The sequence below is a fragment of the Populus alba genome, chromosome 18, assembly GCF_005239225.2.
Source record: "Populus alba chromosome 18, ASM523922v2, whole genome shotgun sequence".
Classification (NCBI taxonomy): domain Eukaryota; kingdom Viridiplantae; phylum Streptophyta; class Magnoliopsida; order Malpighiales; family Salicaceae; genus Populus; species Populus alba.
This window is the reverse complement of record NC_133301.1, coordinates 11,282,748-11,297,432: the sequence shown is the minus strand read 5'-3', so window position 1 is coordinate 11,297,432 and position 14,685 is coordinate 11,282,748. Positions and strand designations below refer to the sequence as shown.

Genomic DNA, 14,685 nt, shown 5'->3' with positions numbered 1-14,685 from the left:
AAAATTAACATTTGATTTATTTTTAAAATTCAAATCTAGTTAACTTATAATGTTATAACTTACTAATGAAAAAAAAAAGATATTTAAATGATATTAGTATTTATGAAGTTTAATTTTAGATAAAAATAAAATTTAATGCCTCTAAAACGTGTAAAGAAAATATTACTATCAATTATAATAAATAAAAAAACAGTAGAGTCTATTTTATGAAGAAAAAAGAAAGAAACTGTAAAGAGAAGATAGAACCACTTACATTTTTTCCAGTTTTCTAATAGAAACGAGTAAAATGAGAGGGGAAAAATAATAAAAATAAATTAAATTATAGCACAATCGTTTATAAAGCAGAGCACGAGCACGCACGCCCAGGAAGAAATGGAGGCATATTTTTTTTTTAAAAAAAAAAAAACTTTAAAAGAGAGAGAAGAGAACAGGTGAGAGAAAGAGACGTTTAAGCAAACTCTCTCTCTCTCATTCTTTCTGTTTGCTTTCTCTCTCTTTCATTCTTAGCACGGAAGAGAGGAGAGAGAAGCCAGAAGAGAGAGAGGAAGCGAAAGGAAAGCATTATCTGTCTAAGCAAAAACAGAAAAGAAAAAACAAAGCATATTTGTTGATTTCTGGGTTTTTTTATTTGTGGTTGAAAGGATTTGGAATTGCTTTTGTTTTTTTGTTGAATTTGAAGTGAAGAAGATGATGGTAGCAAACAGTTTCGATCTATGGCAAAAAGATGCTTTCTTTTCTGCTGCAGAGGAGGTTCAGGAATCTGCTGATGCGTACGTTTTGCATTTCTCTTCAATTCATGCTTTACATTCTGTATGCAGTTTGGTACAAGAATTTGGCAGCTGGGCTTGTTTGATTTCTCCATTTTTATGGGTTTTCGTTATTGTTTGGGTGTGACTGAATTTTCTTGAATTGGGTTTTGCATGTTGCACACTGATGTTTATGATATGTTTTGCTTGTGAGGTTTTCAAGACGTGTATTTATTGCTTTGTTTTAAAACGTTTGTCTAGTGGATCTTGGGTTTGTTTTCTGGTTGGAATTTCTGCTTAATTGATGGAGTGTGTTTGTACATGTGTTATGATGTCAAGTTCTTCAATTTAAAGTTTGGCATAAAATACGACTTGTGCATTAGCTTTTTAATTTTCAGGTCCTGATGATATGAAGTAAGAAGGAAATATGTGGTTTGTTTAGCAGTGCATGACTATATCTGCCTGTCTTGGTAATAGTTGATCTTCCAGGATCATGAAATCTACTTTGTGTAATTCTCGTGCTGCAAACTTGACAATTATACGGGTTTTCTGTTGAAGGCAGGGAGCTGTATATTCTAGGAAATCAGCAAGTTATTCTTGTGCTCCAAATTTGATAGTTATTCATAGACTTTTAGTGAATTGAAATTTGAGGTTTTTATTGGTTGTTTTTGTGTTTGGCAGAATGGAGTCAGCATATAGAGTGTGGACAAGAGAGAAGAGAGAGGGGTCAGAACCAGAGGATTTGGATGAACTATCCAGAGAGCTCCAAACTGCTTTAGGAACTGCCAAGTGGCAGGTATAATTTCACATCTTGAATCTTTAACTTTTTTACATGTGTCCCTAAATTCATTTATTTAAACCGCTTATCAGTTTATTAAACGTTGCTTATAGTTTCTGTCTGTGAACTTCACTTGATTGGTCTGTAAGAAACATCAGGTGAAGGAAATGCTATTGTCAATTCTATGTTTTCTATGTTTTACATTTCTGACAATTGAAAAGCAAACGCCAACTCATCCAACTTTGAATCCCTTGCTTATAAGGATATTATGCTTTTTGCTAAATTTCACTTATCATCAGTATTAATCAAAATATTTTCCCCCTTTTACTGCACTCTCTAGCCAACCAATCTGAACATAAAGAAATCATTATAGGCTGTGCTTTCAATTCTTATAGTTGGCTCATTTTATTTTATTTTATGTTTTGCAAATGGTTCTCTTCTTTTTCCCTTGTATCATTGATCTATGAACTCTGAAACAGTTGGAAGAGTTTGAGAGGGCTGTTTGGTTGAGCCATGGACATCGTTCTGATGATATCACAGCATCTAGGCATAAACAATTTGTTGCAGCTATTGAAAGTCAAATATCTCGTGTTGAAGCGGCACTAAGGGAAGCTTTTAGTGGGGAAGGAAAGCAACCTCTTCGATGGGTGAATCTGGATAAAGAAGAATGCGACGATTTAGCCATGTTTCTATCTGGAACTGTCCAAATTCCGCAGATTGTGAAAGATGACTGCACCACACTTAAATCTCCCATGAAAGGTTCTCTTGGGGAGAACCATCATAAGAGAAGAAATTTGGACCATGACTCGAGTGCCAACTGTAGTAGAGGTACTTCGGATGAAAATGAATTCATTACTAATAAGAAAAATGAACATATTATAGATATAGAAGAGAAAGAAAATCTTGGAATGAGGGATGACATAATCTGTCAAGTTGATAAAACAATTGGCTCAAGGAGAACATGGAGTTCACCAAATTTTGGTGCTTTGAAAATTGTGATTGCTCAGGACGATGGACAAAGGGATAAAGTGATGTCAAGTGTTGAGGCCACACCTAAAGAAAAAGGTTACAAACCTTTCTTCTGGAAGCAAAGGTGTGGAGAACATTCTCAAGCAAAGGGATCGATTACTTTGTTCAATAAGGTAAAATAGTTATGTGCTTATGGGATGTGAAAATGGATGTTATCTGTCTGAAATAAAGATGACCCTTTAGTAAAAAAGAAAAAGGGCAAGGATGATCTCTCATATTGTTGTCAACCTAAATAGATCAATACCCGTACAATTGTCAAGATCTGTAGTTTTCTATGGTTGCAAATCATCATCTTTTGGTAGCTTTCCAGGAGATCTTATAAAATTTTAACCCTTGGCAGCTCTTCGGTCAGGCTGGTGGTCTCCAAAGGCAATTGCAACCTCCACTGCACCTGCAGTTCACCTGTTCCATCCAACTTACTCTTGCTTTAATGCTCAGCATTTTCTTAATTGGTAAGCTCTTGATTCTTTTGAACTCCATGCACTCTTTTTGTTGAAAATTGATTGTCAGCCATCACTCTCTTTGTTCTCCCCTCCTACTCTCTGGTCAAAGCACAAAGCCAGCAGTTGGTATTGGACACTTAATTTGAGCCCACTGATCAACATATGGGAATGATCTGGTATAATGGACACAGCTGAACAAGTATGTACATCAGGAAGCTAAGTAGTTAAAGACAATTTACTGGCTTAATGATCTCATATTGAACTAAGCAGATATTTCATTTTTACTTTTAGCATTCTCAGAAGATTTGGTTCCATTAAATTAAAATCATTAGCTCCTTGGAACTATCATTTGTTGGTTATGTTTGAATATTTAGCATATCCAAAAGCAATTTCTGCACAGCATGCTGTATGGCTAGTAGATCAACAAATGCTTACAGACAATGCTATAATGATACCATGTCTTAATTGATCAAGCAACTACCAACGACCTTGTCCTGATGCCATCATTTTAGGGCAGAATTCCTTTAATTGTTTGGATTATCTTATTGAAAATGCATTTCAAGTTACAAGGTTAAGCTTGAAAGTCCTTGCTGGTAAATATGATATCCAACATCTAAGATGTGCCCTTTTTAACATCTCATTAGAATGTGTCTACTTCTCTGTAATTTCTTAACCAGCATTGTCAAATCCAAAATTTCTGAAGCTCATCTTCTGTCAGACAAGCATTGAATCTTTTAGATAGGAGCTCTTTCTCATCAATTTGGTCCCTGCACATGACAAGGAATTTCTTTCTTTGATCAGTGTGAAATATCAGATTATTCTGTCAACTTTGCTAGCTCATTTGTCATTTTTACAATATTTTAGCTCTATAAAAGAACCTACTTTGGAAGTAATTTACTATTGCATTGAAACCCTGACCATTACCATTTTGAAATTTCCTACTTTACATGTGTCTGTGGACGAGATTTTTTGTCTTGTGGAATATTTATTTTTGCTCAAGGGAGCATTTTATATAACTGAGTTTGAAAGGCATCTAGGTGCAAGACATGAAGCAAAACTGAATGAGATGTTATCATCATAGCCGCTTCTTTTGTTAAAAAGCAAAAAGGAAAAGAGAACAGAACATCATAGAAACACCTGCAATTCATGCATTTAGGTGTAAAAATACCATCCTTTGATTGATATGGATCACTGGATCACTTGCCCCTCCCTTATTTTGTTACTTGGGGTTTAGCCATTCTTCTATTTGTGAAGGAAATAGCTTGGAAATTTGTGTGCATCTTTTTATGATTGAGAGAACTGTTGCAATTCATTTTTATTTTTTTTTAGTGCCCATACTGGAGTCCTTGTTAAACATTAAACTGATCAAGGTTATTAATTTTACTCTCTCTGCAGTGCCTTTTCTGGTTTATTCAGCTTGAGAAGAGGTTGTTTTCACTGCGCATTGTCGAGGTGAAAGGTAATTCTATTGCTTGCTATAGTAATGGCCTATGAACTCTTCTTATGAGATTATAATGAAAATATAAAACTGATGTAATGGCATTTACTTGTTGGCGGATGATAATAATATTCCACAATGCCAACTCTGAGAGAAAATGATGACAACTTACCATGAAACACTGACATTGTGACTTTGAATGTTTGCTTGCAGTTCTTATTTCGGAAATAAGACAACTGTTACAAGGAATTTTGGTCCCCTTTTTTTCAGCGACTTGTCATCTTGACCCATAATCCACTCTGAAACTTGTGATGATCATTTATGCAAACAAAATCGGAAGTCTTGATGCTTCTGTGTTTTTGCACTCAATTTCATGCTTTTTTAGGCTCCAACTAACCCATATTAGGTAAAGAGCTAAAATGTGCTGCCATTGACATTGCTTTTACACAAAAGTCTTTTGATATAGGGGGCATATTGTAATTCTTGTACCCCAGGAACATGAATCTTTTGCAACCACTATCTCTCCTCTTGAAACTTGTATAGCATAAGATCTATCCTCTTCCCAAACTTGTATAGCATAAGATCTGTTCATGCTTATAAAATTCTATTTCTATAGCAAAACAAAAGTTTCAAATTGAGGAACAGTGGAGCAATTTATTGAGAACTTGTTGGGAAAGAGTTGGCGGCCCCATTTTGCTTTTAGACATGCAGTAGAAACCAGTGTCTCTCAGAGTCATGGATTTATCAGTAGTATTCATGTGGCTTAGGGCAACAAGTTTTCATTGTTGTGGACTGCTACAATGGGCTAGTCATCCCTTCATACAGATGCTTAGGGAATGACCTTGCAACATCAAGCTATTTATGAACGCAGATAATGATTTTAAGTAATTCCTATAGCGTTTATTTGGAACTGCTATTAGGGCTTCCTAGTCAACTCCAATTCTATTGTTCTTTAATAAATATATATAAAAAATAGAAGTCCGTTGCCTTGCCTAGCTTAAAGTCCAATCGAACTGCAGTGTTGAGTCATGAGAGTTGGTCCAATCAAAATGGGGTTCTTAGAGGGCGGTTGGAGATAGTCTTAAATGTTGGTATTTCCCCAAAACACTTCTCAATAGTATTTGATATTGTCTGTGAATGTGAATCTTGTGCAGTTGATTGAGATTCTGGTGTGGTGTGCTTTTCATTTGAAAATACATTAAAACAAAAAATTCAATTTTTCTTTCTATTTTTTATATCAGCATATCAAAATAATTACAGACACAAGAAAAAACCTATTAATTTGAAGCGTTTTCAAAAAGAAAAAAAATGAAAAAGTACGGTCCAGATGTTAAAAGAGACTTAAACCTCCGCTTTCATAATCTGCAGTCATTTGTTTTCTTCCTGTAGTCAGAGAAAGTGATGGCATAACATTTGAGTGAGACGTCATTTCAATTAAATTCACATCTAACAGAGATTTCCCATTATGAAATGGTTATATCACAACACTGATAATTCCCTATTCTGTGAATGGCATAATTGAAAGGATTCATGTTTTGCGTGCAGGTACTGAATTTCTTTCTACAGTGTAGAAAGTAAGCAGTAAGGAGGAAGATAACAGTTGGTCAATATCTTCGATGTTGTTTTTGAAATTCAGGGTCAGGCAAATCTACCTCTTCAAAACAAGAGTAGCAGCAGCAGGATGGAGTGTTATTTTAGATTCCATAGCCACAGAAAATGTGCATGTATTCATGTAGTCTCAAATGTGCTCCTAAGAATATTTGATAGTTCACACAAATCCAAATTATATGTAAACTGAATTTACAACGGGAGGATTGCCAATCATGGCATTGTCGAGGGACCAAACGCATGACTCTTGATGTAGCAACCCTAACCATTTTATAGTTTGTAAAAATGTCATGTGCTCAATATTTGCTTGCTGTAATACTAAATATCCACTTATAATCTGTACTGAGTAACTACTACTCTACACTCTAGGCTTAAGTGCGGATCATATCTAGACTGTATCAGGTCAAGTAATTTCTTCATGTGGGATTCTAACTCCAAAGCAGTGCAAAACGTGGAATGAAGCAGCAATAGCGACGCAATGATAATCTAGAATTGGACTATAGTAACCTGCATCACTCTGTCATTTTCAAAAAAAACAACACTATCACTCTTTGAATGTTTTGCATCTGCCAGTGAGGTCTACTGTCACTCTGCTTGAATAGGGAACATATGGAATCAAGTTTACATGCAACCTAAAGATTAGTTGCCAGAACTAACTTCTGAGAATCAATGACTTAAATGTGTTTTATGAAGTAACTCTTCAAATTTGTAATTCCTACTATTCTTAATGTAAATCAGGGCAAGCAAAAGAGTTGACATCATGGGTCTGCTCCCCTAATCTAAAAGTATAGAAGATAGTTGGCTGTTAAATATAAATGGTTCCTTTACATGCTGGAAGTGCAGCCATCGTAAAAGTGCTGGTCTGGTTGAAGATGGAAAAACAAACATGAGAAACCACTGATGAGAACAGATAATAACATTTGTATATTAACACAGGGAATAAATGAAATGGACGAAAATCTCACTTCTCTGCAGAAGCGAAGCCTCCATGTAAAGAAGTGAATACAAGCTCAAATTGAGGAACAAAAGTGACAGGACAAACCAGGGGAATGTGGGGCAAAAACAGCGTGAAGCCATCTCCTCGTTTATCTGTTGACTCCCACAACCCCTTCTCTCCTGATCACAAACTCACAAGACAAATCAGGCAAATGTGGCGCAAAAACAACGTGAAGCCTTCTCCTCGTTTCCCTAGACAGAAAACCAATCTCACCACCACCCACCAAACCACTCTCATATTCATCTTTGGACAAGAACAACCTCGAATTTACACAATTAGCCCACGACAATCCCAGAGCTGGACAAACCCTTCTTCCAGACGAATACATACCACTCAAATTCCCAATCCTTACCTCGTTTACTCCCTCTCCAGAGTCCATAACATCCATCACTTGATTAGTCACCAGCACCACCAAATTAAACCTCTTCGCAAACTCTTTTAGCTTCCCAGATATCTTAAAAAACAACGACGACCTCCTTATAAGATCACTCGCTGTATTCTCAAACTCGGCCCTAAACAATGCAGCCATGGAATCGATCACAATCACTCTGACAGGCAACCGGGTTTTTGAGTTTTCAAGAAATGATTCTACTTGCGGCATTATATCGAGCAGTTGGTCTGCGGTGTTTACACTTTGCAGAAATATACGATCACAAGGATCATAATTGCTGGCGAATATTTGTGGGTATTGACATTGAAGGGCACTTGAGAGCTGGTGGAGACGGCGAGTGGGAAACGGGAATTCGGTGTAGAGGTAAAGAGAGGAAGCGGACAGGCCGCCGAGGAAGGGTGGGAGTTGGGCGCGGAGGGAGAGTTGGAGGCAGAGTTGGGTTTTGCCGGAACCACTTTCAGCCACGATTTCGGTTATGGAGTTGCAAGGGATGCCTCCGCCCATGCAGCAGTCTAGGATGGGGCATCCCAGTGAGCATTTTTCGACTGGGAGAAGCTTTTGCGGTGTCATGAATGCGGGACGAAGATTGTTGTGAGTTGAGGGATCAGATTGAATTTGGGACATGGCGCCAAATTAATGTGAGAGCTGTTATGATACCGGCAAAGTCTTGAGATAAAAAAAAAAAACATGATTTAGATTAAAAAAATTCAAAATAATCTTTTTAAACATTGAAATGGTGACGACAAAAGAGACTTTGTTTCTTAACCCGTGAAACCCATAGTTTAATATTGCATTTGATAGGGGCCTCTTCATCAAATTTGTTGTAGATATTTAAGCCCATCAAACTTCCCTTATTACACTTTTAGGCCCATTAAACTTAAGAACAGCTTTCCCTTGTAAAATTCCACTAAAAATCCTCATGGTAAACGCAGTTGAAGCATCTCAATCCTCCATTGGAAACATTTGTATAGACGTAACCCCAAACTTCTTCATTAAAGAACTTCAAATACTTTCTCTTTTTGATGAATCATCAACTAGAAATCTTTGCTTGCAAGTTGTGTAGCATTCTTTGATATTGCATTCATACAGGCAACCCAATTTCAAACTATCATCTGCTTGATAGTTTCATGAACGGAAAACATGTCTTCAGAAATTTTTCTGTCCTACGAAAATTCCAAAGAATTGAGAAGCGTAATGCAGGTGAATTAGACAAAATCAGATTGGAAAACACAACAGAAAACAACAATCATTTCATTGAGAGATCAACTTTGAAGACAGCAAATAGAACATTTCAATAGAATTTCCAGTATGAATGTTCTACATGATTCTGGTTCAGCCAATGGCAATGCACATCCAACCCAGAAGCGGCAGCTTCCAGGTTGTTACTTCTGCCCGCCTAGAATCCTGAAATTCCAGATGAGTATATGCATGCCAAAAACAAAACATAGATCAAGCTCAAAGTGGGAGACCATGAAAACGGAACACAACCACATGCTATGTCCCTTTTTTATATATAAGCAACTAAATCCACCTTTTCTGCCTCTGAATTTCCGAAACAACACTCAAATTCAATTATACTTTAACCATAAATCGTTTTAGTGGCGTGAATTATTAATCTTGTTAGTGATTTCATACAATTTCTCAGTGGGAAAGGAGAACCCAGTTTGAGGGATTGAATCAGGAGATTAAAGCTAATCAAGATGGAAAACAGAATACGAAGCAATAAGAGCTTTTCATATAGAACAAGTATCAACAGAGAGATACATGACGTTTTGCAAGCAGAGGAATCAGATATCTAACACTAATTGTAAAGCTGAAGCCTAATGCCTATCAAACCACAAACTCAAGAAACACATAAAAACCCTAAATCGACCACTAGCCCATAAAATCCCCAGATCCCCTTAACCACCGAACCCATAGAGTGTGCGTCCCTGCCTCTTCAAAGCATACACAACATCCATAGCAGTCACGGTCTTGCGGCGAGCGTGCTCGGTGTATGTCACAGCATCACGAATCACGTTCTCCAGGAAGATCTTGAGAACGCCTCTGGTCTCCTCGTAGATAAGACCACTGATACGCTTGACTCCACCACGCCTAGCCAGACGACGAATCGCAGGCTTCGTGATACCCTGGATATTATCACGAAGAACTTTCCTGTGCCTCTTGGCACCTCCCTTTCCCAATCCCTTACCTCCCTTTCCTCTTCCTGACATTTTTCCTTAACCCTCCTTCTCAAAAATCTCAAATTGGCTTAATGGTTTCAGCTACCTGTGATTGGACTTGGAGAGGTTTGTTTTATAGAGACGGAGGCGGCGTGGTAGCCATTGGATTAGGTGTCGATCCGTGCGATGGGTGTGGTTTATATTTTAAACCGTTGGATTTTAGGTTCTTGGGTGTGATTGGAGGAAACGGGGAGAGGTGGATCGTTGTTTTTAAAGGAGTTCAGAAGCTTTTATGAGTCCCTACCCTATACTATTCATTTCGTATACTTTTATCTTTTTATTTTTATTTACTCTAATCTCAACCATATGGTTTCAAAAACTTCTATTTATTTGGTCCTTAAGTGACCAAAACTCAAATTCTCATTAAATCATCATATTACATCAGTCCTTAAGTGACTAAACCTCGAATTTTCTTTAAATCATCATATCAGTGTTATAAATCCTTTTTTATTGGACACGTGTCATACACCATGATATAGAATTTGACAGGTTACGAAAATAAGGTCAAGTAAAATTTATGATAACATAAAAAATAAACAAATATGATCTTAAAAATAGGGAATTGATATTGATATAAATAAAAAAAAAATAGATAAAAAATGTAAAACAAGGAGTTTTATTTTTGTATTTTTTTCACCTTAATAATGCTAAAAAAAAAACATGAGCTCGGGAAAATATTAGATTTTGATTTTTTGCATGGTGTTTTTAGTTTTTTTTAAATTATTTATGAGTTTATCAAAATGTTTTGGATCAAGATGAGTTTCTAAATAAAAATATATAAATCTTTATTTTTTAATAAAATAAATTTTGAGAAAATCAAAATACATGTCATTTAGATTTTTAAAAAATAAATTGGGGTGGGCAACAACCCAATAATATCTTTTATAAAAAAATGAGCTCGGGTGTACACTAGTCTTTTTCAAATGAGTTAAATACTTGCCTACATTGCTAGACCAGAGACACATAATTTTATTTTAATTTTAATTTTTTCTTTAAAAATTGATTCTTTTTATATATGCTTTTAATTTATATTATTTTTATTTAGCCTTCTTGATTGATCATTATTCTCATTTTTTTCTTTGGACTCAACCCGACCTGTATAAATATGATCGTTGTGAAAATGAGATGAATGTAAATGAAAGAACTGCATGATTCTACGTGACTTATCTGACCCAGGAATTCTGATACAGGTTTTTCTCTTGTTATTACTCCCTTCTATGGACATAAAAATCTCACAAACAAAAGAACGTGTCCTCGCTTGCGATTCAAATTATAAAATGGAAATAAATTTTATTTTGAATGCAAATAAATTTGATTGAAAATTTTATTAGCTAAAAACTACAGACATGGTTTTCCCGGACAATTTTTTAGCTATTTCTAGAAATTTAGATTTTTTTTTTATCAAGGAAATTGTTTTTATATTATATTCGAAAATGGGTGGCCAACGACTTAATTTCGCCTTTATAAAAGCTAATAAGAATCTTGAAAATTATTATTTTTAATTATTAAAAAGGTATGGATTTGAGATTTTTAGTAGAGAAATAAATATCAAGGTAATTTGAACTATATCTTATTGGTAATTAGAAATTTAATTATAATCAAGTTAAATTAAATGGAACTAGTTATAAACCATGTTATGTTATGTTATGTTACAGATCATATTAAAACACAGGGAATTATTAGACATTGATATTAAATATAGTCAAGTTGGTAACCTTTAAAGACCCGATTTAATTTCTTACTTATTTTAAGTTTAAAATTAAATTATTTAGAAAATAAATCAAAGTGATTCAGACATCTTAACAAGTTTTAAAATAACTCAATCAATAGACAAAAAAAATGTTGTTTGACTGATTTAAACTCCAAATGGAATTGAGTTTTTAATATTAATTTTGTTTATAATCGCTATTAAAAACTTACACAATTGTTGATGTTTTATCATGACCTCATATCGACTTTGCCACGTGGCGGTAAAATAAAAATCCATTTCAAAACAACATTCAGCGTAAACCAAAGGCGGCAAAAATATTTGTGTTTTCTCTGTGAGGGAAAACCCGCCTCCAAACTCTTTTCACCCGCTTCTATTTCAAACTCCTAATCTACACGATCCGCCCCCTCATGTTTTAACCAATCAAATTCAAGCATTCTCAATACAGCGACCGAAAACCCAAACCCAGCCCTCACACAGATCCACGCCTCATCCAACGGCCACCAAAAATCCTCGCCTCCTATAAAACCAGCCCTTGAAGTTCCACCTATACATTCTCTCAAAATTAAAAAAGAAAAGGAAAAATCAAATCGAGGGAATTCTTCGATAAAAAATGTCAGGAAGAGGAAAGGGAGGTAAGGGATTGGGAAAGGGAGGAGCCAAGAGGCATCGCAAGGTTCTTCGTGATAACATCCAGGGCATCACCAAGCCTGCCATACGTCGTTTGGCTAGACGTGGTGGAGTCAAGCGTATCAGTGGTCTTATCTACGAGGAGACCAGAGGCGTTCTCAAGATCTTCCTGGAGAATGTGATTCGTGATGCTGTGACATACACTGAGCACGCTCGCCGCAAGACAGTGACTGCTATGGATGTTGTGTATGCTTTGAAGAGGCAGGGCCGCACACTATACGGGTTCGGTGGTTAAAGGGATATTTGTTTTGTTGGTAGTGTAGAGTGGGTTAGGGTTATCTTGTTTCAAAATCTATATAGTTTAAAGCTGCAGTAATCTATGAAATTTAGTGTTTAGAATAAATGAATATTTTACAAGTTTGCGAATCTCTCTTGAGTGCGATTTGTGTGTTTGATTTTAAATGTTTTGGCTGTGGAATCCTGCTTGGACACTCAGAAAATTTTTATCATAATCATTCCAAAACTTGATGAATCACTGGTGTTTTGCGCTAGAAATCAAAATCTAAGTGAAAGGGGATCAGAGAGTTGATTTCTTGGAGTCAAGTCCCAAAAGGCAGAAGCTATGACAAATTGGGGAATTGTAATTAAAGGATATGTAGAAGATTTTGTAATGAATTCCAGAGAATGAACGAATTGCTGCGTTATTTTTTCAAAATTGTTTATCCAAGTGAAAGGGGATTTGAGCTTCTTCAATTGAACCTCTCTTGATGGGCCTCCAAGCCTGCCTTAATAGCTTCGTCCATTGGCTGGCCTATAATAGCATCGTCCTGAGATTAGGAGCGTGATTGGGATGGTTGTTTTTAAGAAATTTTAAATTATATATATTAATTTAAAATAAAAAAATAGTTTTTTTTTTAATTTCTTAAAAAAAATACAAAAAGAAACAGGGATGGAATATTGCGGCCGTGGTTTTCAAAATAGATCAGGAAAACACCGGACAAGATGTAACAGCATGTTTCCTTTCCTAGTTATTGGCTTGATCCAACGGTTGAGAATTTATTGTCAAAAGTCAAGTACTTAAAATATTTAAATTTTAATTTTCCATTTAAAATCCAAGAATTAGGCTGACATCAAGTGGTTGCCTTTCGAAGCTGTCTCATCTCCGCATCAAAGCAAATATTGTATATAAGAAGAAGTCTCATTTTCCCACAGCAGGCCAGGGCAAGGGAGATGCAGAGACGTGTCAATCAAACGTCTGTGTTACTTTTTGGGTTCAGTTTTTACTTTTTATATTTCCACTAAGTAAACCATAAAAAAGAACATATTCCTTTTCTTTGTGAAATAATGATTTTTAAAGAGTTGAGTTTTTCCAAAATATATTAATAAAAAATTATTTATGAATAATATTTTATTTATTTATAGTTTATTTAAATCATGTTAATATTTTATATTGAAGATTAAATTTCAATAAAATTTTAATATAAAAAATTAAATAAATCTAATTTTTAATTTGACATAAACATTCTCTCTAATCATGTTTTAAACAAAATTTTCTAACATGTTTAATTTTCAGCAATCAACTACTAGCTCTTTTAAGTGTACAAAAAATATTTTGTTTTTTATTAAAAAAATATGAGTGTTTGAGTTAGATTATACAAACCTTGATTAACCTTTCGAGATGTTGAAATTAAGGTATATAGGAGCCGTTGCAAGGACATGAACTCTTATATTAGCATTTAAGTTTTGATTTTCCAACTAATCTGCCAATTATTTTTATTTTCCTATAACTAAGTCGAATATTCGAACTGTCCGATTCTTGTCAAGAAGTTGCATGATTTCTGATGGGTATATTTCTCGAATATATATGTAGTAGGGTTCTATTTTAATATTTTAAGATATCATTTGAAAACCCGGCCCAAATAGTGTTTACCAAAAACATAAATTTATTTTTTATGTTTTTAAATTAATTTCATGTACTGAATTTAAAAATAAAAAAAAATATATATTATTTTACTATATTTTTAAATAGTGTTTTTTAAAATACCTATTATCATGACCTAAAAAGTTATGTGTCGATGGTAATCCACGAAATCGAAGCGACAATAATACTGTGCCAATTGGGCTCTTTAAAAGGTAGATGTTGGGCTGTTGATGACGTGGTGATAATTACCTCAAATGTATAGCTAAATGATTCATCAAGTTAATCCTATGGATAATATACAATATGCATGTTAGACAGGCATTGGTAACTAAATATAGCTTAAAATAAAAAATAAAACAGCTTTAAACACCAGCCACCTAGTGAGCATCTAAAATAGCTCGAAAATGCTTGAAAAGGAAAGAATACCAAGTCTCTCCTCTCTTTTCTTATCTTGCCTCTTGCTGGCTGCTCGAGTTGATTTTTTTTTCATGTAAATAAATATTTTATCATTATTAATGTGTTTTCAAATAATAAAAAAATTAAATTATATAAAAATTGATATAATATAATATTCAATTTTATAAGTTCAAAGGTAATTATGATAACTAATAAAAATATAATTTAATTCAAAGATAATATTTGTTTTAAAAAATATTAAAACAATAATATATTAAATTGACCTTATAAAAAAAATCATTAAAATAAATTTTAAAATAAAAAGTCCTCAAAATTTTTTCTATGACAAAAAAAAAAAAAGGAAAAAACTTAGCTTTT

At 34.5% G+C, this 14,685-nt stretch overlaps 4 protein-coding genes across 7 annotated transcripts; 2 read left to right on the top strand and 2 right to left on the bottom strand.

Moving 5' to 3' along the window:
• Positions 1 to 394: 394 nt before the first annotated feature.
• Positions 395 to 6,344, top strand: LOC118051557 (uncharacterized). Of its 4 annotated transcripts, none has more exons than XM_035062220.2 (6): positions 395 to 770; positions 1,428 to 1,542; positions 2,004 to 2,666; positions 2,906 to 3,005; positions 4,392 to 4,455; positions 5,980 to 6,344. In XM_035062220.2, exons 1-5 carry the CDS (start codon positions 688 to 690, stop codon positions 4,415 to 4,417), a joined length of 987 nt encoding a protein of 328 aa, XP_034918111.1. In that variant the 5' UTR covers positions 395 to 687; the 3' UTR covers positions 4,418 to 4,455; positions 5,980 to 6,344. The 4 variants fall into 4 exon arrangements, with proteins under 4 accessions (XP_034918111.1, XP_073262309.1, XP_034918110.1 ...); XM_035062219.2 differs by lacking the exon at positions 5,980 to 6,344 and adding an exon at positions 4,648 to 5,616 and having other exon boundaries at positions 399 to 770; positions 2,894 to 3,005; XM_035062217.2 differs by having other exon boundaries at positions 401 to 770; positions 2,894 to 3,005.
• LOC118051558 (DNA repair protein XRCC3 homolog) lies at positions 5,744 to 8,168 on the bottom strand. Its single transcript, XM_073406209.1, has 2 exons — positions 7,008 to 8,168; positions 5,744 to 6,904 (listed from the first exon to the last, which is right to left on the bottom strand). The coding sequence occupies exon 1, from the start codon at positions 8,052 to 8,054 to the stop codon at positions 7,128 to 7,130; it is 927 nt and encodes a 308-aa protein (XP_073262310.1). The 5' UTR covers positions 8,055 to 8,168; the 3' UTR covers positions 5,744 to 6,904; positions 7,008 to 7,127.
• Positions 8,169 to 9,140: 972 nt separating this feature from the next.
• On the bottom strand, positions 9,141 to 9,719 carry LOC118051561 (histone H4). The gene has a single exon (XM_035062224.2). It carries the CDS (start codon positions 9,641 to 9,643, stop codon positions 9,332 to 9,334), a length of 312 nt encoding a protein of 103 aa, XP_034918115.1. The 5' UTR covers positions 9,644 to 9,719; the 3' UTR covers positions 9,141 to 9,331.
• Positions 9,720 to 11,904: 2,185 nt separating this feature from the next.
• Positions 11,905 to 12,418, top strand: LOC118051560 (histone H4). The gene has a single exon (XM_035062223.2). It carries the CDS (start codon positions 11,974 to 11,976, stop codon positions 12,283 to 12,285), a length of 312 nt encoding a protein of 103 aa, XP_034918114.1. The 5' UTR covers positions 11,905 to 11,973; the 3' UTR covers positions 12,286 to 12,418.
• The last annotated feature ends 2,267 nt before the right edge of the window (positions 12,419 to 14,685 follow it).

Excerpts from the sequence above, each read along its gene's own strand:
- LOC118051557 (XM_073406208.1), top strand. The coding sequence starts at position 688 with ATGATGGTAGCAAACAGTTTCGATCTATGGCAAAAAGATGCTTTCTTT. Across the intron at positions 1,543-2,003 it reads TAGGAACTGCCAAGTGGCAG|TTGGAAGAGTTTGAGAGGGC; the intron begins GTATAATTTCAC and ends ACTCTGAAACAG. Across the intron at positions 2,667-2,893 it reads CGATTACTTTGTTCAATAAG|CTCTTCGGTCAGGCTGGTGG; the intron begins GTAAAATAGTTA and ends AACCCTTGGCAG.
- LOC118051558 (XM_073406209.1), bottom strand. The coding sequence starts at position 8,054 with ATGTCCCAAATTCAATCTGATCCCTCAACTCACAACAATCTTCGTCCC.
- LOC118051561 (XM_035062224.2), bottom strand. The coding sequence starts at position 9,643 with ATGTCAGGAAGAGGAAAGGGAGGTAAGGGATTGGGAAAGGGAGGTGCC.
- LOC118051560 (XM_035062223.2), top strand. The coding sequence starts at position 11,974 with ATGTCAGGAAGAGGAAAGGGAGGTAAGGGATTGGGAAAGGGAGGAGCC.